The sequence below is a fragment of the Camelus dromedarius genome, chromosome 28 (assembly GCF_036321535.1).
Source record: "Camelus dromedarius isolate mCamDro1 chromosome 28, mCamDro1.pat, whole genome shotgun sequence".
Taxonomy (NCBI): Eukaryota; Metazoa; Chordata; class Mammalia; order Artiodactyla; family Camelidae; genus Camelus; species Camelus dromedarius.
This window is the reverse complement of record NC_087463.1, coordinates 7,448,423-7,472,730: the sequence shown is the minus strand read 5'-3', so window position 1 is coordinate 7,472,730 and position 24,308 is coordinate 7,448,423. Positions and strand designations below refer to the sequence as shown.

The 24,308-nt window shown below is 53.5% G+C and overlaps 1 protein-coding gene across 2 annotated transcripts in view; it reads left to right on the top strand.

Annotated features, from left to right (window-relative positions):
* The window catches only part of ZBTB7C (zinc finger and BTB domain containing 7C), a 314,130-nt gene extending 293,547 nt beyond the window's left edge, over positions 1–20,583 (top strand). For both annotated transcript variants that reach the window (XM_031441954.2, XM_064480324.1), the window contains exons 4-5: positions 6,625–7,851; positions 17,884–20,583. In XM_031441954.2, coding sequence (XP_031297814.2) covers positions 6,641–7,851; positions 17,884–18,538 — 1,866 coding nt within the window. In that variant the 5' untranslated portion in view covers positions 6,625–6,640 and the 3' untranslated portion in view covers positions 18,539–20,583. The remainder of the gene's footprint in view (positions 1–6,624; positions 7,852–17,883) is intronic.
* The last annotated feature ends 3,725 nt before the right edge of the window (positions 20,584–24,308 follow it).

Sequence of the window (24,308 nt, the reverse complement as noted above, 5' to 3'; positions counted from 1 at the left end):
CTTAGCAAGCAGGAAAACTTATTTGAAAGAACTAACTTCCTGGAGTTTTACTGATTTGGGCTTTTTACTTAGTAGTTGGAGAGGCATTTCATTCACAGTCTTTTCCAATGAGAATTTCCTCTGAGGCTCAGGACCCCGCTACGTTGTGGTAGCTTCATGGGAATTAGAAAAAGGTCACTTCCTGAATACATCTACTTCCATTTATCAAACGAGCGTTGTAATACACTGATCTTGTTAGAAGGCAGCATTCAACTGCCAGAATACATCATGACGGATATCACAGATCTATAATGTCTATGAAGTAGATCGTGCCCCTGGATTCGTTATCCATTGCTGCATAAAAAATTACTCCAAAATTTGGCAACTTAAAACAAGAGTAAAAATTGACTATCTCTCAGTTTCTGTGAGTCAGGAACTCAGAAGCAGCTTTGATAAGTGGTTCTAATTCAGTGTCTTTCATGAAGTTGCAGTCAGGATGTCAGCGGAGCTGCTGTCATTTAAAGGCTTAACTGGGGCTGACTGACCCACTTTCCTGGTGGCTCCTTCACACAGCTGGCGACATGGATCTGCTCAGCCTCTTGCCACGTGAACCTCTCCATAGGGCTGCCACTGTCCTGACGTGGCAGCTGGCATCCCCTAAAGGGACTGACCCGAGAGACAGCCAGGTTGACACAGCCATGTCTTTTATGACCCCACCTCAGAAGTCACACATCGTCACTTACAAATCCCATTGGTTACACAGGTCAGCCCTATTCACATGGGAGGGGACCACACAAGGGTATGAATTCTTGCCACTGGGAGGCAAGAATCCCAGGGGGCCATCTTTGAGCCTGCTACCCCCTTTGATGGGGTGCTCTTGTACAGTGAACAACCTGCCCAACTGTAATTTCAGCCCTGCTGAGTCCTGCCATCGACCTTCACCAACTGTGTGCCTGGACTGTGCTAAGTGTTGTAACAATGGTCTACCCTGGAGCAGCTTCCAATCTAGCAGAGAAGCTAAGACACACATAAAATTAGTGACAGGACAAGGCAGCGTAAAATCAATGACAGGAAAAATCAAGTGTTCAGGAGAACCGAAAGCTGGAGAGGCCCTACATCTGAATTGAGAGATGGGGAAAGGGTCATCTGAGTGGGGCCTTGACCCCTGGAGATGCTGGAGATGCAAATTGTGGGGTGTTCTCTCAGCGCGAGTAAAGGCAGGGAGGCTGAGAAGCAGGATTCATGTTTGCAGACTGGAGAGTAGGGGTTGCAGGGGGGTATTAGGGACACATCTGGGGGTATGTCATGGTCACTCAGCCCATCCAGGTGACCATCCGCTCACAGTAGTGGTCAGAAGGTGGGGTGGGAAAGCCTGGCTGAGCCTCTGCTCCATTTCTTCCTCCCCGCTGCCCACCACGCGGCAGAGTTTTGCCAAAACCCCACCAAGGGGGCCACCTCCGCAGAGCAGGGGAGACTGTCCGAGGGGCAGCAGGCACTCCCTGGGCTCTCAGCTCTCTCCCTGTGGCCTGGGTCGGGGAGGTCTGGACACCCCAGCCACTGAGCCTGGCCGAGCCTCCTGGAGGACCTCCCCTGCACTGAAGCCCTGCCTGCTCGGCCCTCCCAGGAAGGGAGGGACACCTCCCTGCTGACCTACTTCCTTCCTACGCTCCACCAGGGCGCCTCTGAGCACCTGTGAATGCCCAGAGGCTGGGCCCCTCGGGGGCATTAGCAGAGACTCCTGCCCATCCTTGATTACCTTCGTGGGTCCGATGCAGGGGCTAGATGGGTTGTGGTTGAGAGCATGTCCTGGGGAGTCAGCCTGTGGGCACAGATCTCTATGCTGTAACTTACTATCTGGGTGATTTATCCTTTGCTACCTCGTTTATCTCACCTGTAAAATGGGGATGATGATCATAATAGGAGCTAATCCCAGTTATTGTGAAGACTTAGCAGGCCTGAGGGCAGATGGGGTCCCAATCCCGCATTTGGGAAACCCATTGTGTAGGGCTGGAACTCGGTCTGCAGGGTAAAGGTGCTGGTGCAGGCCCTGCCCTAGCCTCCCAGTCTGCCCCAGGGGGCCCGAGCATCTGAAGTGGGGAACTGGGGGCCAAGGAGGCGGAGCCCTGTGACCTTGAGTCCTCTTACCCACTGCTGAGAAGGTCACCCTGCACCTGGCTCCAAGCCTTCAGAACCAAATGTAGCCCAGATGTGAGGTCTCCCCTCTGACCAGGACTCAGAGAGGCTGTCTGCTGGCCCTCAGCCCAGCTGCCCACAAAGCCACCCTCCTGGGACCCCATGGCTGCCCTGAAGGAGCCACTTGGCCTTGAGCCTGTCAGCTGGCCCTAGTTTCCCGAGCCCTCTGCATTCCCTCTGGCTCCCAGCATTGCAGCAGGGTGTACGGGGAAGGATGGAGCCTCAGGAAGGTTCTCTCCTAGGATGTGGGGAAAAGGGAACCCTCCTGCACTGTTGGTGGGAATGTAAATTGGTGCAGCCACTATGGAGAACAGTATGGAAACTCCTTTATAAACTGAAAATAGAGATACCATATGATCCCACAATCCCACTCCTGGGCATAAATCCCCCAAAGAAGGAAACTTTAATTTGAAAAGATATATGCACCCAAATGTTCATAGCAGCACTATTTACAATAATCAAGACATGGGAACAACCCAAGTGCCAGATAATTGGTAAAAGATGATTGGTTTAATAAGATGTGATATATATGTGGAATATTATTCAGCCATAAAAAAGAATGAAATATTGTCATTTGCAGCAGTATGGATTGACTTAGAGATAATCATACTAAGTGAAGTAAATCAGACAGAGAAAGACAAATACCATATGATATCACTTACATATGGAATCTAAAAGATAATACAAATGAATCTATGTACAAAAATAAAACAGACTCATAGACATAGAAAACAAACTTCTGTTTACCAAAGGGGGAAGGGGTGGGAGGAGGGATAAACTAGAAGATTGAGATTAACAGATACAAACTACTATAAATAAAATAGATAAGCAGCAAGAATTTACTGTATAGCATAGGAAACTGTATTCAATACCTTATAATAACCTATAATGGAAAATAATCTGAATATATATATATATAGCCACTAACAACCACTCATCTGTTCTCCTTTTGTATATCTGAATCACCTTGCTGTACGCCTGAAACTAACACAGCATTGTAAATCAATTACAGCTATATTTCAATAAGATAAAATAAAGGATGATGTCAGTTATATTAAAAAAAAAAAGATTGTCTCCTTCTCTGGACAGCAGAAGGCAGACTCAGAGCTCTCTACAGCACAGACAATTGAGGCCTGAGGTCTGGGGACACCTTCCCTGGTCAGAGGGAAGGAGGGGAGTCCTACACATGCTCTCAAGTGGATCTAGGTAGGTGCGGTCCATTCTGAGCCCCCTCAGAGAGATGCAGAAGTGGAATGGTTTCTCAGTAGAAAGAACCAAGTTAAACAGGGCCATTCAGAGCATAACCTGGCCCCCGAGACCTGGAGCACCTTGGTGGGACTGCCTGCTTTATGCTTGCTATTCCCACAGTCTGGAACACTGCTCCCCACTTCATCCTATGGCTGGATCCTTCTCACCATCCAGGCATAAGCTCAAATGACATTTCCTCCTGGAAGCCTTCCCTGACCACCCCGAATGAAGTAGTCTCCCCCCCACGGCCCCAGGCACTGCTATAGACAGAGGACAGAAGTTGGGGGGAGAAAGATTGACTGATTAAGTTTATTTCCTATCATTTGGGTTTTTTTAAAATTAAACTTGTTTATTTTGACAAAACTGTTAATTCACATGTAGTTTTAACAAATAATACAGACATCCCAGGTACACTTTACCCAGTTTTCTCTCTTTCAAAACCATAATAACATCAACCAAGACATTGACATTGATACAGAACAGGCTACAGAAGATCCCCATCACCAGGAGGACCCCTCCTGTTGCCCTTTGATACCCTCTCACCTCCCTCCTGCCCCAGCTCCTTCTTAGCCACTAACAGCCACTCATCTGTACTCCATTTCTATAATCTTGTCACCTTAAGACTGGTATACAAATGGAATCACACAGCATGTAACCTGTTGGCACCGGCTTTTTTCACTCTGGTCACCCAGCTTTCTAATGTGTCCATAGCTCATCCCTTTCTGTTGCTGACTGGTGCTAGGGCTGGTGCAGTTTCTCCAACCGTTCACCCACTGGAGGACATCTGGGTTCTTTTCAGTTATTGACTCTCATGCATGAAGCTGTGAAAAACATTGACCTGCACTGTGTGGACGTAAGTTTTCATTTCTTTGGGATAATTGTTCAAGAGTGTGTTTGCTGAGCCAGAAGTTCCCATATTCAGTTTTTTAAGAAATCACCAAAATGGTTTCCAGAGAGGCTGTACCACTCTACATTCCCACCAGCAAGGTGTGTGAGTGATCTGGTTTCCCCACATCCTCGCCAGCATTTGCTGTTGTCACTCTGCTATTTTTTTAGCCACTCTGATGGGTGTGTGGTGATAGCTCATCCCTCTTCGATGACTCGTGCTGCATCTTTGTTACAGAACGGCTGCTGCTTGGTCTGCCCTCTGTGCATCCCCGGTGCCCCGGGCAGTGCTGGGCACAGGAGGAAACCCAATGACCATTTAGGGAATGAACGCATGGCCTGCGGGGTCGCCTGCCCTTTTAAAGATGAGAAGGAGGAACACAGGTTGGCCTTCGCTCTGGGAAACCGCTTGAGCACCTGCGGTTTATTTTCCATTATAGGTTATTATAAGATATTGAATACAGTTTCCTGTGCCATGCAGGTGGGATTGCTCAGAGGAGGCTAAGGCCATCTGCCATCCATGGAGGAGAAGGGGGAGGGAAGAGCACCCAGCACCCTCCACACCCCACCAGGGCCCTGGTGCCTCCCGGCCCCACTCGGGGCCCGTATTGTGGGACTGACACGTCTCCCTCCTCCCCTTCCACTGAATCTGCCTTCTTAGGGCAGAAACATCCAGAAGATAAGTGTGTTGGGCTCCCCAAGGCCCTTGCTACTGGGGTGTGGGGCTCCCAGGCTTCATTTATCTTTTCCTTTTCGCCCCACTGTAACCGCACCAGGGTAAGGACCTTTGCTAGGATTTACCAACGAGACACGACCAAACTTTGCCCTCCGTGCTCTGGAGTAAAAATTGAGGCAGCCTGTTATCCATGTTGAGTCTGCTGACCTGGGCTGTGGGTTCTGCTCCCTGGAGGGAGGGGATGTCCGTTGTCCTCCATCCTGCACCCCTCCCTCCTGGTGGCCATCACTGGCCACACTTCATGTTTAATGTATGTATAATGTTGAGCTGTCTCAGAGGAGGCTTCTCCCCACAGCGATATGGTTCCATGAGAGTGACAGAATACAGACGTGATCAATTAACAGTGCACGCGAAGTTAACATTGAATGTAAATATTTATAGGTCAAATGGCTCACAGATATACATAGGATGTCAGTATATTTTTAAAAAAATCAAGAACTGCAAATGAAGAATTGCAAACTTCATTAACGAAGATGAAGCCAGCCGTAAGGTCAGAAGTTGAAGCATGTATCATAAAGCCCCCATCCTCTTGCTGAAAATGGGCCACAAAATTGTTTTTTTAGATTCCTAATTAAAAATTAATTAATTAACTAATTAAATTAAAGAATCCTAGTAGCTACATCAGTTTGCTAAACTGTAACAAATTACCGTGGACTGAGGTTTAAATGACAGAGGTTTATTTTCTCACAGTTCTGGAGGCTGGAAGTCCAAGATCAAGGCATCGGTAGGGTTAGCTTCCTCTGAGGCCTCTGTCTTCCATTTGTAGATGGCTGCCTCCCTCCGGGTGTCCTCACAAGGTCTTCCCTCTGCGTGTCTCTGTCCTAATCTCCTCTTGTAAGGGTACAGGTCATATTGGAGGAGGGTCCACCCATACAACCTCATTTTAACCTCAATTCCTCTTTAAAGATCCTCCCTCCAAGTACAATAACATTCTGAGATACTGGGATTCAGACTTTAACATTTGAAGTTGGGGGTGGGGAACAACTCAGCAACTGTTAAGTCACCAATTGTTACTGCAGCCCACATCAGTAGCCAAAAGTAGCAAAATGTGAGGAGTCAGAGGGAATAAACCAAAGTGTTTTCCCAGCGGGAGCACTGAGTCATGAGAGAAAATTCCGTCTCCGGGCCTGGCCTGGCAGACAGTGTGTGAGTCAGCTGCGAACACCATCCCCGTAGCGCACAGAGCAGCGGAGTTTCACATAGCCATCCATACTCGTGTTCAGGAATCGCACACCCCCAAAGTGGAATTCAGTGAAATCGTGCCCGAGAGAAGATTCTGTAGCCTTTGCTAAACGGCAGATGCCAGCTGCCCAATGAGAAGCCCCACTCCAAGGGCCTTCGGTGTCCCGGGAAGAGCCCAGTGTTACAGTGAAAAGCCCCAGCTTGTGAGCTGGGCTCTGAACTGCAGGTGAGATGGGAGAAACCTGAGGAAGGAGGGCTGGCTTTCCAGCACAGGGGGAGGGAGGGGAGCCCCAAGCAAAGGCAGGGGTGGGGTAGACAAGCATGCCCTGGAGAGTCCCAGAGCTGGCAGCCCTCCTAGGGCTGTGTCCTCTAACTCGGTCTCCCTCTGCATGTCCCCGCAGGGCTCTGGCTGAGAACATGGCCAATGGCATTGACGAGCTGATCGGCATTCCCTTCCCCAACCACAGCAGCGAGGTCCTGTGCAGCCTGAACGAGCAGCGGCATGACGGGCTGCTCTGCGACGTGCTCCTGGTGGTGCAGGAGCAGGAGTACCGCACCCACCGCTCCGTCCTGGCTGCCTGCAGCAAGTACTTCAAGAAGCTCTTCACGGCCGGCACCTTAGCCAGCCAGCCCTACGTCTACGAGATTGACTTTGTCCAGCCTGAGGCTCTGGCCGCCATCCTGGAGTTCGCCTACACCTCCACGCTCACCATCACCGCCTCCAATGTCAAGCACATCCTCAATGCTGCCAGGATGCTGGAGATCCAGTGCATCGTGAACGTGTGCCTGGAGATCATGGAGCCCGGGGGGGATGGGGGGGAGGAGGATGACAAGGAGGACGACGACGATGATGAAGATGACGATGACGAGGAGGATGAAGAGGAGGAGGAGGAGGAAGAGGAGGAAGAGGAGGACGACGACACGGAGGATTTCGCAGATCAAGAAAACTTGCCTGACCCCCAGGACATCAATTGCCACCAAAGCCCTTCCAAGACAGACCACCTTTCGGAGAAGGCCTACTCAGACACACCCAGGGACTTCCCTGATTCCTTCCAGGCCGGCAGCCCCGGCCATCTGGGCGTGATCCGGGACTTCTCCATCGAATCTTTGCTGAGGGAGAACCTGTACCCCAAAGCCAACATCCCCGACAGGGGACCCTCCTTATCTCCCTTCGCCCCAGACTTCTTTCCACACCTCTGGCCAGGGGACTTCGGTGCCTTCACCCAGCTGCCCGAGCAGCCCGTGGACAACGGGCCCCTGGACCTGGTCATCAAGAACCGCAAGATCAAGGAGGAGGAGAAGGAGGAGCTTCCCCCGCCCCCACCGCCTCCCTTCCCGAACGACTTCTTCAAGGACGTGTTCCCGGACCTTCCCGGGGGGCCGCTGGGGCCCATCAAGGCAGAGAACGACTACGGTGCCTATCTCAGCTTCCTGAGTGCCGCCCACCTGGGGGGGCTCTTCCCGCCCTGGCCGCTGGTGGAGGAGCGCAAGCTGAAGCCCAAGGCCTCTCAGCAGTGCCCCATCTGCCACAAAGTCATCATGGGGGCCGGGAAGCTGCCGCGGCACATGAGGACGCACACCGGGGAGAAGCCATACATGTGCAACATCTGTGAGGTCCGCTTCACCAGGTGCGCTGGGGTGGGGCCTGCGGGGGGCAGAGGGCCGGGGCCCCGGGGACACAGAGAGACCCAGGTCAGGGGCAGCCCTGGCTCCTCGAAAGCTCATTGCCAGAAGGGGTGCTCAGCATTCCTGGTGCAGCCATTTTCAAATATTTTCTAATACACCATACCAGGTAGAAGGAGGCCAAGATGTAAAATCGATAAGCGCAGAGTGGTTCTGGTGAAGGCAGGAGTGAGGGGCCTCGGTACCCACCGTCAATCCAGTTTGGAGGGCAGCCCCCTTTATTTTATTTGGAACTCAGTCAGCATGCCAGGGTCTGTCCCGAGTGAGAAGACAGGCAGGGGCCAGGGTCTTTGTCCACAGATAGGCGATCCATCTCCCAGTAGCTAGCCAGCCACTCATAAGCCCAGCTGGATAATAGCAGAGCTGGGACTTGAGCCCCAGTTCATGTGTGACAGTGACACCTGCAACAGGGGACCCTAGAGGCCCCTGGTGGCCCTTTCAGTCCTCTTTCAGGTCAGACCTAAAGGATGGGCCTCCTTTTGTGTTCTCCGCCTTGACTGTCCATGTTAGGAAGAGGGTTAACTTTATGCTGTTATAAAGTTGAAATTTGAAATCAGTACATTATAAGGCTTTCATCTTTCCTGGACTCCATCCCATTCCACACACATGGGTTATATACGTTCTCTGCACAGCCACTTTTGTGGTCAAGGCTGATTGGTGGGAGGATGCGGGGCCCAACTTGTCCATTAGGTTTGATGGGCCTCACCTGGGGCAAATGTGGTCCATTGGTGCCGTTTGTGGTCCATGGTGTGAGGCTGGCCTTCCCAGCCTTGTCCACAGTGGGGGCAGGTCCTGGTGAGTGGCCCGGCATCAGGGCTTGGTCATTTCAGTGTGTCGGATGTGGACAGAGCCTGGTGGATACCTGCCCTGGGACTGTGACTTCCTAGACCAGGTCCTTTGCCCACACTGCCGCTGTCCCCTTCAAGGCACGTGCCATGAGAAACCCATACTTGGTTCCTGCTGCTGTCACCGCACATCCTCTTGGCAATTTATTCTGGGAATTGCTGGGGGCTTGTTCTTTGATTTTCCTCAGTGGGCCCAGAGCTTTGATATTTGAGGATGGAGTGAAGTTTTTTGAATCAGTTTGATTATCAAATCAGGGCAATGCTTTTGGGGGGAAAGCAAGACGTGTCTTGTTAAGTAAGGAGACTCACCTTTGGTGGCTTGAAAACTCTACTTGAGGTTGCCAGAGACGGTAAAGGGATGTGTTCAGATGACAATGGCATTGTGCAAACAGCTCTGCAGGCTCCTCCAGTGACTGCTTCAAAGGACATCACTGGTTGTTTCCAAGGTGGCCTTGGCTCCCCTCGCAGCTGCTTCTGTGAAGGACACCCCAAGCAGAATCTCTCCCAGATGCTCTGTGCTGACAGTAAAGGGAGAATTTGCAGGTGCAGAGAAACAGGGCCCCTCCTCCCCAGGGCGTGCCCCAGCAGTGCTGACCTCATGTGCTCTGTTCTTCTGATCACCGCAGAGCAGCTTGACCCAGAGTCCCCGAGATTCACCTCCTCTTGGGTGTCCTTTACCTTGAATTCACCTTAGAGCCACAGAACACATGTAAAGGCTTGACCAAAGCACAGGGATAGCAGGAGGAAGATAAACCAGAGCCTGGTCCAAATTCAAGTCCAGTCCATGCATCTGGAGCCAGGCCCTCTCTGCAGCTTGTGCCAAGTCCAGCCCCCGGGGAATGACTTCAAGACGTGGATGCTTTTCACGGGCCAGATCCAGAAAAGCCAGATCCAGACTCCTGCTATCCAGGGTCCACTTCCCTTGCTTGTCCCCTGTGCAGAGGCTGGCACTGGGGACACCGCTCCCTGCAGGGGAGACCCAGGTCTGCAGCTTCAGTGGAATGAGTTGCATCTCAAGGCCACTGCACAGTGGGCCTGCCTGGCCCCCACCCCCAAGTCCCCATCTCCCTTCCCTCCCCCACTTCCCTCGGGGCCTTTCCCACACTCAGCTTTCGCTAAAGGCCACGCCAGTCTGTGCTCCTGCCTTCCCTAGGGAAAGTTTAAAACTTGGTCAGTCAAGATGGTGAGACTACTCACCCTCTTGACCCCAGAACCTCCTCAGCATGGGCCTCCTGGTTTCGGCCTGGATGCTGTGTTGTAGAGAAGGGTCACATTCCAGAACCCTCCCTCCAGGCACATTCCTGCTGATCACTCAGGGCGGCCCCCTTGCCGGCCTCTCCCCACCCCTCCAGGCCTGATCAGCCGTGGGGCGGTTCTGGCCATCCAGCCCTGTGCCCGGCCCTCCCTTCGGTTTTGTCCTGCTCAGCAGAGCAACAGGCAGCCGTTTGGGCCCCCAGGCCCATCCCCACTGAAGCAGCTGCATTCCCACCTCCATCAGCAACTCCCCTCACTTGGTTCCCACCAGGAAAGAACAGAAAAGCTCTTGAGTCCACTCCCAACTCCCAGAAGCAGAGATACCGGAGTGGAGGGAGGTTGGAGGAGATTTCCTGGGCCTCCTCACATGGGGGTTTTATTTCTCACTGTGGCTGTCCGAGCTGAACGCTCCCCAACGCCCCTCCCCATCACATCCTTCAACATCGCTGGTTCCTTGCTTCCCTTCTGCCCCCTCCCCAGAGCTGCCCTACGGGATTCTTTTCAGTCTTCAGGGAGCCTCAGCCCTGGCCCGTCCAGATCGGGGGTGCCCATGATTCTGTAGCCAAGTCCCCGAGCAGTGAGCAGTGTGTCCCGGGGACCTCCTTTGTGGTTGACTACTTGCAGCCTCCACCCATCACACCGCCTTCGTTTCCCAGCTGGAGGCTGAAGAAGCCACTTAGAGCAGCAGCTGCTGCCTCTTTGACTCAGAATTCCCAGACTCCCTTGCGAGGCAAAGCCAAGGCCTGGGACTGGAGCATCCTCATGTCCTCTTCTTGGACACTATTTCCCTTTCTGGAGCCTGGGTCTTTGCTTAATCGCAGCTGAGCCTCAGCTCTCTGGCCAAGCTTCCTCTCCTCTCTTGATGTTCAACCCACCTCCCCTCCCTCCTGGGCGACATTGGTGCACCCTCCCCTCCCCCTGCCAGATGGCCCTTTGACCCAGGCTCTGAGTTATGGCCTCAGATGGCAACTCCTAGCATGCCCACACTCCGTGGGAGCATCATTCCTCATGACTTGAGCAGCTACAACATGGTGGAGGGGCCTAGGGGAGGTCCTTCCAACAGAGCTCCTCCTGCCCCTAAGGCCCCACCTGCGGCTTTCATTCTGTGGGTCTCCAAGAAGGGACTGAGGTCCCCCCACCATCTGTTGTCTGTCCTAAGTATCAGGAGCCTCACCTCCGAGTCAGCTCTAGATTTCAGCCACTCCCACCAGTTGTCCCTCCACTGATTTGTTCCAGATATGGGACACCCCTGGGGCCCCTCAGAGGCTTCAACCAGACTGTGTATCACTGGCTGCATGCTTTCCCCTCCTAGCTCTGGTCACCCCATGATCACTTTGACTCCGAGTCCCTCCACCCATGACTGAGTCTATGTATACACTCCCCCAGCCTGGGCCAAGGTCACCAGGGGCCTGTGCTGGCTGCCGAGAGCCAGCTCCTGCTGAAACCAGTCTTGTGGTTCAGGGGGAGAGAGAAACAGCTCTAGGACTTAGGGAAAAGGCAGTCTTGACCAAGACTCCCCCAGACTCTCCTCATCAGGAGTCCTTTGCTTCCATTCCCAGAAAGTCTGGAAGTCCGGGCCACAGGTCAGGCAAACTTTGGGTTCCACCAGAGGTGCCCTGAGGATGGGCCGTGAAGAACAGGGAGCATGTGGGCCAGGGAAGACAAGAAGGTATTTGTCCTCTCTGCATGCAGGATGCTACTGTACTTCGTGGGTCTTTTCCCGGCCCGCCCACATCACAGGCGCCCCCCACCCTTGTTACCCCAACCTCAGCCATCATCACTGCTGACTGGGCCTGGCCTCGGGTCTGTGAGGCCCTCAGAACACTCTCAATTGCTCCTGTCCTGCCACATTAGTCCTTAAGTGCAGGCAGCCTGTCAGGGGAGCCCCTCGAGAACATGGCTGGGCAGTCTTCCTCCAGGACCACCTGCATCCCATGCCCCCTGCATCCCATCTGCAGCCGAGCTTTTCCAAATGCCCCAGCCACACCTGGTGGGCCATGCAATGAAGGCGAGAAACTGCAAACCTTAAGAATAGACCAGCCCCCGAGACAAAGGCCCTGGGAAAAGGACGGGCAACCTCTGTACCCTGAGAAGTCAGTCTCTGATGAGCCACGATGTTCCCAGTTTCCACTGAATCCCCCTACCAACTTCCCATAAAGGCTATAACTTTTAGCTGCCAACCTCTGCCCCCAGTGCAAGCCAAATGCTGATTGCTCTGTACCCGCTGGCAGCTGTCTGCTTCCCAAACAAGGCCAGGAGCCTGGCCACTGCTTTTTTTCCCTTTTCTTTTCTATATTTTCTTCTTAGTCCTCCCACTCCTGGCAGCTCTGGGGACCTTATTAAGATAATGTAATGTTATTAGCAGGGGCAGCAGGGAGAGAATTTGTCTCAGACCATCAGGTTACCAAGAAGTCTGGGTGGATGGTGCTGGGAAAGCGTTATCCTCTCTGGGAACCTCCATGGAGGCCCAGGACCCCAGGCCCTTTCCTTTCACTCAGGGGAATGAGATCATGACGACTGTCTCTCCTGACCATGAGCTCTCCAAGGTGGAAGGGGGAATGCCGATCAAAGCTCAGGTGCACGTGACCTGGGCTGGGCCCCCGGTGCAGGGTAGAGGGATGTGATGGCAGGGGGATAGGGAGAGAGAGAGAGAGAGAGAGAGAGAGAGAGAGAGAGAGAGAGAGAGAGAGAGTGTCAGATTTGGGTTGGGGATTTCTGGTAAGTGGCCCCGAACCAGCAGGTCTTGGCAGTGAGCACCCATTGTACACTCAGTGGTGGGCACCGAGCAGAATATCAAAGCATCTGACAGCTTCTTATCCAAGCAGGTTCTGGTACCACGCGGGCCACATGCTGAATGGGGTGGAGAGAGCAGGGGGTTGAAGCATGTGCTCCGTAAATTCGCTCCACGTATCGCCCAGTATCAGGAAAGCTCTGGACACATCATTGCACCTCTCTTTGCCTCCACTTCCTCACGAGAATGATGGGAATGCCGACTTCACAGGCTGCAATGAGATAAGGTGGAACTGCCAGGTGCCCAGCAAGGCCCTGACCTGTGCTCACAATTAGTCCTGACGGGAAGGTCCCTGAGCCTGGGTTCCTTTCTGGCATCTGCCAGGGGCCAGTGCTCCTTCTCCATGAATTTGCTGCCTCCTATATCATCTTGCTGGCAAGGCTCCTAACAAGCCCCAGGAGCCAGGGACAGGGTGGCGGCTCAGTAGGCAGGAGGGGCAACTAGGGGAAATGTCTCTCCTGGTGGCCCTGCCCTGGGGATAACATGCACAGAAAATAAAGGCAGCAAAGGCGGCCTCTGAACAAGTGTTTCCATCTGCCAGCAGCACCTGTGCGGTCCGGCCTGGGCCACAGATGGTGCAGACAGGGAGACCGGACCCCCGAGGCCAGGACTTGCTGGGAGGGCACTGCTGGCACGTGGGGCCATGGCAGGGCAGGAGAAGACGATGCTGACACACTGTCCTCTGTTGCTCCCTCCTTGTCCCTCGGGTGACCTGCCTTGGGGTGCAGTGTTCAGGTGCTCTGGAAGGGCAGATCAAAGGAGGAGACCTGGGTGGAGAGGGTAGGGTTTAGGAAGGACTGCCCTTGAGTTTGACCTTGAAGGATCAGGGAGATAGGGAGCGGTAGACATTTCAGGCAGGGCAGTTTGTAAGAGTAAAGGCAGAGATGAAGGACATGGGTGCAGGGAAGAGGAGGGCTGGGATGAGGGGCTCAGGGCTGGGAAGGAAGGGGCACACACTCTGGCATCTAGGCTTGGACATCTGGTGGGAATCTAAGGATGGAGAATGGTGTCCACAAACAAGATACACACAGGAGGGGAAGGAGCCAGAGTTTACCAGCATCCATCCCATAATATGGCAGTCTCTGCACCAGGGGCTGGCAGTCCAGCTCATGCCGACAGAAGTTGTAAGATGCAAAGCTGATCAGAGCATGGCCTGCTAGGGGAACAGCGTGCCCCTGTCGTGTGTGGGTGCAGCACTATGAGGAGGGACGGGGACTGGCAAAGGAGATGGGGTGACTATTTACCTCCAGCTTTACTGAGATATATTTGCCTCAAAACATTGTGTAAGTTTAAGGTGTACAATGGCGGTGACCAGATATGCACACATATGGTGAAATGATTACTGCCATCAGGTTAGTTAACATGCCCATCACCTCACTTAATTACCGTGTGTGTGTGTGTGTGTGTGTGTGATGAGAACATTTAAGATCTACTGTCTTAGCAACTTTCAAGTACACAATACACTGTTGTTAACTATAGTCACCCGGGGTTCCCAGAACTTACTCGTCTTATAGGTGGAAAGGATGAGCTTATAAAGAGACTTGAAAACCATGCTAAGGGGTGGGTTAGTCCATAGGCCATGGGACAGGGAGGGCCTCTGAAGATTTTAATGGGGATCACTGGATCCCTAGTCCTGAAGCAGTGGGAATGAGAGCACAGGTCCTGAGAGTCTGGAACATTCCAAATTTATTCACGCTTAAAGAAGCAAGGGTAGAAGAGCCATAGCATATGAAACTGACCTTGGCCAGAAAGAGATTCACTATTAGCCCATTACCCAGATGCAAACACTCTCAGAACACCAAAGGCTGAAATGGTCCAGCCTCCCTTTCCTGACTCCAAGGTCAGGAAACTGAAGCCCAGGGCAGCCCAGGACCTGGTCCAGGTCTTGGAGTGTGCCCAAGCCCGGGCGCAGCTCGGCCAGTGCACACGCGCGTTGTAGCCACAGAGAAGGTCATTACAGAAATAAGGAGGCTGTCCAACCTTAGAAAGTCATTGCCTCCCCGGGAATGTGCTGGATCAGATCAGTATTTCCAAGGTCCCGGGAAGCGCGCTGCAAATGAGGCAGGTTACCTGGCCCGCCGACTCAGGCTATGAATTAGGACGTGTTAACGTGCTTCTGGTAGACAAGATGCTCTCTAAATGTTTTTGCAGAACTAACTTATGAGCTTTGTCCACCCCCCACCCCCAGCCCCGCTCCCATGAAGTCTCTACTGGGGACAGCGGTTCCTGCCCGGGCTAAGCTGCTCCCACAACCTGGCCCGTCTCCTGGCCCCAGAGACAGCAGGCTGGCTGCCGATGCCCTGTTTTGATTGTTCAAGCTGGATTTTAGGAGGCAGCTCCCATAGGCGTCAGGCTGGGAGCACCCAGCATGAAAGTCCTTGGAACAGCGGGCAAACAAACCACGCCCAGATAGCCCTCCAGGACCCCCTGCCTCTCACTAGCTGGTAACCTTTGGGAAAGCAGCTTGATGTCTCTGAGCCCCTAGCTCTTCTTCCGTCCAAGTGAGGAAATCATTCCAGGTCTGTTGAACCAAGCTCGTGCCAACCCAGATTCTCTCATCAGCCCTGGAAAATAGGAATTGATGTCTAGTCCTAGGTTCAACTCCGCACAGAGAGGTTGAGTAACTTGCCTAAAGGTCACCCAGCAAGTTAGTGGGGAGGTGAGGTCTGCAGCTGGAGCAGAGGCTCCCACACCCGGCATGGGGCCCCTCTCCTGCACTATAACTTGCCTGTGAATAATGACCTTCCAGGGTCACTGAAATGGTGTATTCCCCTGCCCATAGCAGCTGCTCAATAAGAGGAAGTTATAAGCACCTTCTCATCCCCTCTTGCACACTTGGGTCAATCGCCACTGAAGCGTGCTTTATTTTAGATGCCCTAATGAAAAGCTTGGGAGCAGCAGTGCATATTTAAAGGAGCCCCTCGACCCTGGAAGCTTTACCATTTGCACTCTCTCCATTATTTGAGGGTGACCCTCAGGATCAATTCTATTCCATGTGTGTAATAGTGATTTTTGAAAAATCAACCTTCTAAGGTTGTGGTGATGATTAAATGCGATGACGTAGTTAAAGCCTCACCCCGACGTTTTTACACAGGTCACAGTGTGGTGGTGAGGAAAGACGACCAGGCTGTTCTCGGCCCGGCTCTGCCATTGCCCTCTGGGCGACTTTGAGTTCCCCTCCCTGGGCCTCAGTTTGCCCACTAGCCAGGTGAAGGATGCACCTAGGCCCGTGGTTCTTGGGCTAGCGGCAGCAGCAGCACCTGACAACTTGTCCAAAATGCAAATTCCCGGCTCTCTTCCCCACAGACCTACTGACTCAGGCTGTCTGGGAGTGGAGCCCAGTATCTTTCATCAAACCCTGATAGTGGTTCTGATAACGGTCAACACGTATGAGATCCACTGGCCTGGATGCTCCCTAAGGCCCCTTCCTGCTCACAGATCCAATCACCTGCGTGAAATGTGGGTTACAGATACCATAAGAGCATCATGCTGGTGGGGAAAAGGAGCATGCGATGTCACAGCAGGGTCCCGTGCAGCCTGGGGGCAGCTGGTGGGTTGTGGGAAGGGCAGGGACACGGAGATGTGGGAGAGGGGAGGGTCTGGTGTGTGGAGGACACCAGCAGCATTCCCTGTCTCCTCCCTGCCCACCCCACTCTCCACCCCCACCTCCCAGTGCCCTCCAGCCTTCCAGTGAGCACAGGCGGGAGGGGCGGATCTGCCCTCTCTGGTCCTTCTCCCTGCACCCTGCCAGCATTCACATGAATGTCCTTTTCTCTCCTGGCCTGCCCCTGGGGAGCTAGTTGGAAAATGAGAGCCAGTGAGCCCTCTAGCGGCCAGGAGACACCACGCGACCAAGACCCGCTCCTGCTGTCCTGGGGTTGAGTGTGGTTTAAATCTGGCCATTTTAGGGCGGATGCCTGCGATCCACATCTGCTCCAACCTCAAACCCCAGCCAAAAATTACAGGCAGACGCTCCACCCAAGCCACACCTGCAGGGAGGAGGTGGGAGGCTGGACACAGCTTTCTGGCCTACTGGGTCTAGTCAAGGAAGCCTGCAGAAGGATCCTGAAAGTTCTTGAAGCACAACTGACTCTCTCAGAGTGGAGGCTGAAAGGTTCCTTTAGCAGGTTTAGGCAGTGTTCGGTGTTTACGAAAACAACCCTGTGGTGTCAGTTTTCCTCTCAAGACCACCAGGAGGTGTGCCCAACCTAGCTCAACACAAACCCAAATTCTCACCATCAGCCCTGAACAACAGGAATTAATATCTAGTCCTAGGTTCAGGTCTGTGCAGAGAGGTTAAGTAACTCTGCTAAGGTCACCCAGCACGTTAGCGGTGGGTCTGCAGCTGGAGCAGGGGCTCCCACCGCCCCCTGCTGGGAGCCACACCCCTACATCATACTTTGCCTCTGATAATACCGCTTAAACCCTGAAAAGCTCTGCCCTCGATTAGGCTGCATTCTTGTTGCACCTGGCTCTTTTGTAAACCCTGGAATTGTCTGCAGACAAAGAAGAGAGCCCAGGGCTGGGGAAAGGAAACCCCAGCGCAGGAGGCTTGAACAAGGTGTGCCCGGTCCCTGTAGCCTCCCAGATTAGTGCTGAGGACAGACAGATCTCAACAGCCCAGGGGCTGGAATGGGACCAGGACCTCCAAGCAAAAGCACGAGGTGAACCCCGAAGAAAGCAGACATGAGATGAAGGTACAATCCAGTACCAGAAGTGGGTGCCCCACTGGAGGACATGGAAGACCGCCGACTTTCAGGGGCATGTGTCCCCCGCAAGTCTATTTCCAGTGAGACAGGCCCTGACCGAGTGGGCGCTTCATTACTCTGAGCTTATGTGTAAAAGGAGTTCTGGTGTGACTGTGGCTTTCCAGGACCCAGCTCCTGCTCCACTCTCTAATCCAGGTGAGAAGCCACACCTGTTTGGGGTGGCACAGTAGTTGAAGGTAAGTCCTAGCTGGGGTCCCATTCCTGGGATTGACACCATGGTAGTAGGGAGCCTTAGAGGGTTCTGGAGGAAGGGGAGCAGAGAGTTAGGAGTGCGCCCTGGGGTTCCGGGCAGGAACTGACTCAGACTCTGCGTTGCAGGCAGGACAAGCTGAAGATCCACATGAGGAAGCACACGGGGGAACGGCCCTACCTGTGCATCCACTGCAACGCCAAGTTCGTGCACAACTACGACCTCAAGAACCACATGCGCATCCACACGGGCGTGCGGCCCTACCAGTGCGAGTTCTGCTACAAGAGCTTCACGCGCTCCGACCACCTGCACCGGCACATCAAGCGCCAGAGCTGCCGCATGGCCCGGCCCCGGCGCGGCCGCAAGCCGGCCGCCTGGAGGGCCGCCAGCCTGCTCTTCGGGCCCGGCGGCCCGGCCCCCGACAAGGCGGCCTTCGCGGTGATGCCGCCGGCGCTGGGCGAGGTGGGCGGCCACCTGGGCGGGGCGGCCGTGTGCCTCCCGGGCCCCAGCCCCGCCAAGCACTTCCTGGCGGCGCCCAAGGGCGCGCTGAGCCTGCAGGAGCTGGAGCGGCAGTTCGAGGAGACGCAGATGAAGCTGTTCGGGCGCGCGCAGCTCGAGGCCGAGAGGGACGCGGGGGGCCTCTTGGCCTTCGCGCTGGCCGAGAACGTGGCCGCCGCGCGGCCCTACTTCCCGCTGCCCGACCCCTGGGCCACGGGCCTGGCCGGCCTCCCCGGGCTGGCCGGCCTCAACCACGTGGCCTCCATGTCTGAAGCCAACAACTAGGCTGGTCCTTGTCAACCCCGGTCCTGATTCCCTGTCCCCCTTTCTCCTCCCAGGCCCACCTGCCCCATCCGATGGGTCTGAACTTTTTATTTCAGAATCACAAAGGAAAAAGGAAACAATCCAGCAGCCATGGAATTTTCTGGGCCTCCTGAGGCAGCTGCCTCCCCTCTGCTGGTGTCTGAGATAGGCTTCTCCCAACAGGCCTGGCCTCTCCCTGGCTGCCTCTCTGTTCTCATAGAAGTTCGCAGGGGCCAGTGCCACAGCCGAGGCCCCCAGCTGGGTGCCCAGGAGCACTTCGGAGCTGTGTAGGGTAGATGGAGGGTGGTGGCTTGGCCAGAGGCAGACCGGGTGGAGCAGGGATGAAGGTAGGGTCCTGAGGAACACACCCTGTGAGCCCTGCCGCTCTGCGGTGGAGTCCCTGCTGACACTGCTCTGATGGACCACTTTTCCAGTCTCCAGAAGCCCTGGGATCCTGGGGGGAAATGCCCTGTTGGCAGGGAGGCCTCCTGGAGTCAGGAATGAGGCCCGAGGCTCCTGGAGTCCAGGCCTACTTTCTCCTCACTGTCATGTGATCTCTGACAGATCAGCCCTCCGTACCCCAGCGTCACCCTGCTGTGAAAGGGGGCTGCTAATTTCATTGCCTCGCTCCCCTCCCCCGATCCCCCCACACACACACCCATCCCTCCAGAGAGAGGCCTTGAGAGAGTAGGAGCTTTGCATTCCTAACATCCCAGGTGTCACGTCTTACTGTGCTTCGTTTTGTCACATCCACAGGTGAGGAATGTGGCCACACTAGGCAGGGGTGGCAGAGGGAGAGGGTTGGGGTGCGGCTTGTCCACAGCCCCCAGGCAGCTTTGGGGAACTGCAAATCCTACCCTCCTCGCTGCGCCACTGTGCGCATCTGGGGACGGCCACTTAGCATCCCCCCCAGCCCCGCTCCACGTGCTCCCTGCAATGACTTAAGGAGTCTTTCAGGACTCCTGGGGCCAGCGTAGAAGGGAGGGGGGCCACCTCTTAACTCCTGGCAACTGCCTCCCTCCACCTGATTCCTGGAAACAGACAAAACACCCAGTTACCCAGGTGGATGTTCGCTTTTCAGTTGTGGGCTTCTCGGGGCTTTGGCTTCGCAGTGTTTGAACAGCCCCTCAACCCCTCCCTGCTCCCCTGGGGAGGGATCCGGGTGCCTGGTGTGGGGAGTCAGAGCCTCGGCTCAGCATGAGTTGGAGGGCTCTGTGAGCGAGGTCTGTCCACAGCCTCTTCCCGGCTCTCCAGTTTGTAGTAGGTCCTGAGAAAAAGATAGCTCTGCTGGCCCAGTGCCTTCCTGATCTTCTCTCCCTTTTCCTGCCTTTCCCTCCCTTTTCTTGCTGAATTTGCTTTTGTATCTCAGTGGCCCAGAAGGGAGGAGCGTTCCTCCGCACGGATGGCCTGGGGCTGGTGTCCCCAGCCCAGGAGCTGTGGGCACAAGGGACTTGGGCTCTTCCTACGGCCTTGGCTTCTCCCCAAGCAAACACAAACAACAAAAAGGCCAGAGAAGACCACAGACTCCGTCACTGTCCCAGCTCCCCCCAAAGAGACCCCTGACTCCATACACCGCCAGCTGCCATCTCAGCCCGAGGGCACTGCTGCTGGCACCCTCCTGTCCTCAGACATCATCCGCCCGGGCAGCAGCCTCTCCAGCTCCCCGTCTCCATCTCTGACACTCGCTTCTGGGACCCACCAGCCAACATACCCGTGGCCCCCTCCCCGTCACCAAGGGAGTGGGGCTGACCCAAACTTCAAAAGAAAACAAGGAAAAACGAACAAATTAGAATCCAGTGGTGTTGGGGCTTTCGGTTTTTATTTTGTAAAGGTAATGACTTCTTATAAACTCAATTTTTCAGACGACTGGTTAGTTCTTTTTGTTTTCTCTTGACTGCAGTTTGGAGTTGTATATTGTAAAATATCCAAAGATGTCGAGTACTGTATGATCAAGAACTTGAAGCAAATGGGTCATGGGGATAGGGGTGGTTGTGTTTTGTTTTATTTCCTTTTTTTTTTTTTTTTTTTCGGATGTTTCGATTTCCCTGTCTGTCTGTGGGAGAACTTGGGAATTTTTTCTATTTATAAGTCTTTTTTTATGTGATTGCTTTATGTAAAATGACACTCAACAAAGTTTGCCTTAGTGATTCAAGGGACAATCTTCCATAACTTTGGTCGCACGCCGCATCCCGCCGAGAAGAACTCTCAGCTAATTTTCTGGCTTATTTATTAAACAGTATTAATTGACTTGATTACGCTACATTGAGAGTTGCACTTCTGTGAGAGGTGATGGCACCAAGACAGTCTGCAGACATTCGTGGCTTAAGATTTTGACAGTTGGGTGTCACAAACTTATAAAAATGTCAGACGCCTTTGTAGAAAACACAAACCTTTGACCCTTATTTAATAATGTCAGAAGGAAGCCACACTTACTCGGCTTCCCGGTTAAGGCTGATCCCCCTTCCCGTTCTCACTGCAAGTGTCAGTGGCTGGTCACTTGGTGGGGAGGCCAGAACTCAGATCTTTCATGGTCCTCTACATTTTTAATTTGTGAGTCTCTGCTTGATCATAAGCTTCTGGGCATCTGTGACCCTGAGCGCAAGAGGGGTGTGTGTGTGTGTGTGTGTGTGTGTGTGTGTGTGTGTTCACATGTGCAGGTGCAGCTGGTGGTGTATGAGCAAGGGAGAGCTGAAGGGTTGCTGGCTGTTTCAACACATCAGTCCTCCCCTATCTGGACATGGAGTCCCGGACAGCCTCTCACCAGCCTGGCTGCCATCTCTGCCTTGTTTTTTGGTTTTTTTTTTTTTTTTTTTTTTTTTTGAGTATAAGGTTCTTTTTTTAAATATATATTTTTTTTTTTATTGAAGTAGAGTCAGTTTACAAGGTTGCGTCCGTTTCTGGTGTACAGCACAGAGCTTCAGTCATATGGGAACATACATATATTCGTTTTCATATTCTTTTTCACCGTAAGTTACTACAACATACTGAATATAGTTCCCTGTGCATCTCCGCCTTCTTCCTTTCATTCCCTGGAGCTGGACTTCTCTTCCTTGTTCACCTCTTTCCTGGACGGGTAGTGATGGGCCATGAAGGAGGAAAGGAAACTTCCTGCTGTCATTGAACAGGATCAACTCTGCTCAGGACCCAGAGCACTGACTCTTTGAATAAAATTGGTCTTTGAACTGACGTTTTCTGTATAACCAAGGGCTAACCCAAATCCCCTAACACAGATTTCTGTGTTCAGATGCCCTGCCTTGCCACCAGGAGCACTCTTAAAAACCCAGTGCAGCATTTCTGGGAAAAGAACAGATTTGGGTTTCAAATCCAAACTCCAAGCTCCGCAGGCTAACTGATTCTCTTACCTTGGTCCTCAGCGGCCTCACTTTAATAGCAAAGGAGATTAAGTTTCTCCAAGAAACTCAGAAACCCAGAGCCTCTCCAAGTTTTCTGTCCAAACACCCTCAGCAGAGGGGGCCGGCCAGTCGGGAGACTGGAAACTGAATTCTAAAGAAGCAGCCTGAAGCAGCTTCCCCATAGTGTGAAACTCCTCTGAAGTCTCACGTTATGGCTTTGAAATTGATGCTTCTACATTGTTACATAACATGTGTACGTTTGTCTTAATATAAAAATCATCTTGAGCATCACCTGCCTTTTCCCCCGTTATCTTCTGGGAAAGTCACAGTGTCCCTCGGCGCCCCTGCAGCTTTGAGAGGCCCAGGCTCATGGCTGGCGGGGGGCCTGGGGGTGAGCGTGGCCCGCCGTGAGGACTGAGGCCAGCTTCTCATCAAGAGTCCGCTCAGCTTGGGCCTCCTACGGTAACTGAGTCCTCATTCTGGGGGCCAGAGGTGACCATGGGGAAGGGGTAGGGACCTGGGCCCATGGGGCCCTGACCTCTGGGGGCTCCTGAGCACCTCATGTGAGTAAAGCCTCCGCTGGCCCCGGTATTCCATGGGGCCACGCAGGGTATGACCTGCTCCCCATGGAATGTGCTAAGGGAGACCCCAATGTGCTAAGGGAGTTGGGGCGCTGACAGCAAAGAGACCTGCAGTAGAAGTGGGGAAGGAAGGATGAGGCCATTGAGGACAGGCCAAAGCAGGTGCAGGGAGGCAGGGCATAGCTCAGTGGGAGAGGCTGTGCTTAGCATGTGCAGGTTCTGGGTTCAATCCCTAGTACTTCCGTTAAAACAAATAAATAAGTAAACATAACTCTACCCACCCCCCAAGGGAAACAAATGAAAAGAAGCCTAGAGAAGAAGGCTTAAGGAATACATTAGAACAGGCCTTGGAACTTCAAAAGTTCTGTCAGGTAGATGAAGGATCTTACCAAAAATTTGGCCAACTCAAACCAATAGGAGAGATTCCAGGAGCAGCTGGATAATAAGTTCTTAACATCTAGAGTTGTTGAAAAGAAGAATGAGGTCCCTTGCATGGGAGTGAGCTCTCTGTCATTGGAGGGGTTTAACTTCTCTTTCAAGAATGAGGAGATTCCTGGGGGGAGGGTACAGCTCAGTGGTAGAGCACGTGTCCAGCAGGCACAAGGTCCTGGGTTCAGTCCCTGGTACCTCCATTAAGAACTTAATTAATTAATAAAAGGCTAATTTCTTCTCCCCCCCCAAAAATAAAATAATAAATAAATAAAAATTTTTTTAAAGAATAAGGAGATTTCCTTCATGAATGGAGAACTTTCTAGATGGCCCAACCCTTGGGTCACTTCCATCTGATTTGTGAAAAACAGAATACACATCCTCCTCCGACTGTGGAGGAGGGACTGTGCCGGGCAGAGCGGGTGACAAGTGCAAAAGATGCATTGGGACAGATTCACAAAACTCAACTTGGTGGCTCATGGCTGCCTGCCACACCCCAGCTCCCCACACAGTGACCTACTTGGGGTCAGAGAAACAGGACTCTGTGTAGAAAAGGCTGTGACTTATTTTGAGCCCCTGGATATGTGACAGGAGAACAGGAAGCAAGACCGTCTCTCATCTCAGGCCTCCATCTGAGCCCAGGGCCTGCCCTTCCCGATGGGAGCAAAGGTCCCCACTGGCAGGGCTGCCGGGATCCGTGTCACGTCCCGCCCACCTCTTCCCAGACCCCATCCTCCTCTTCTGGGACCTCGCCAGCTCTTCCTGCCTGAGGCTCCTCCAAGCAGTTCCAGAAACAGGCACAACCGGGTGTTCTGCTTGCAAGCTCTTTCCCTTCTGAGAGCCCGGCGTGGTTAGGGCTTCTTAAGGGAAAGCGAGAGAGCAGGACAGGGAGGCCTCCTGGGCCAGTTCCCCTCATCTGTCACTCAGCCAGAGCGGAGAAGTCACACAGAGGGTCAGAGGCCCCCCAGGGACCCAGGATAAATTCTAGAATCAAGGATGTTTGTGTCTAGTGGTCCCAACCCCACCAGCCCCCTAGTGCCCCCTCTCTCCTTCTCCTGCTGCCCCTTCCCCCTCCGCTGCCTTCCAGAATGTGGGCACCCCCTCCACTCCCTGCCTCCCACTCTCCAAACCCTGATAGGAGCCACCACCGTGAAACACGACTCACAGGCTCCCTCTCCCGGCCTCTGCAGCCCCTGCTCCTCGCTCAAGAAAGGCCCCAGCAAAGTGATGTCAGGCCCCAGGTAGCACACAAGGGTGGCTGATGTGGACAGATAGTCCTGCAATCAGACCCTCCCTTTTCTCCCCTCCCTGCTTCGGGCACCGGAGGGGAAGAAGGTGCGGGAAGCAACCCAACAGCCTTTTCTCTCCATTCAGGTTTGAAGCCCGCAG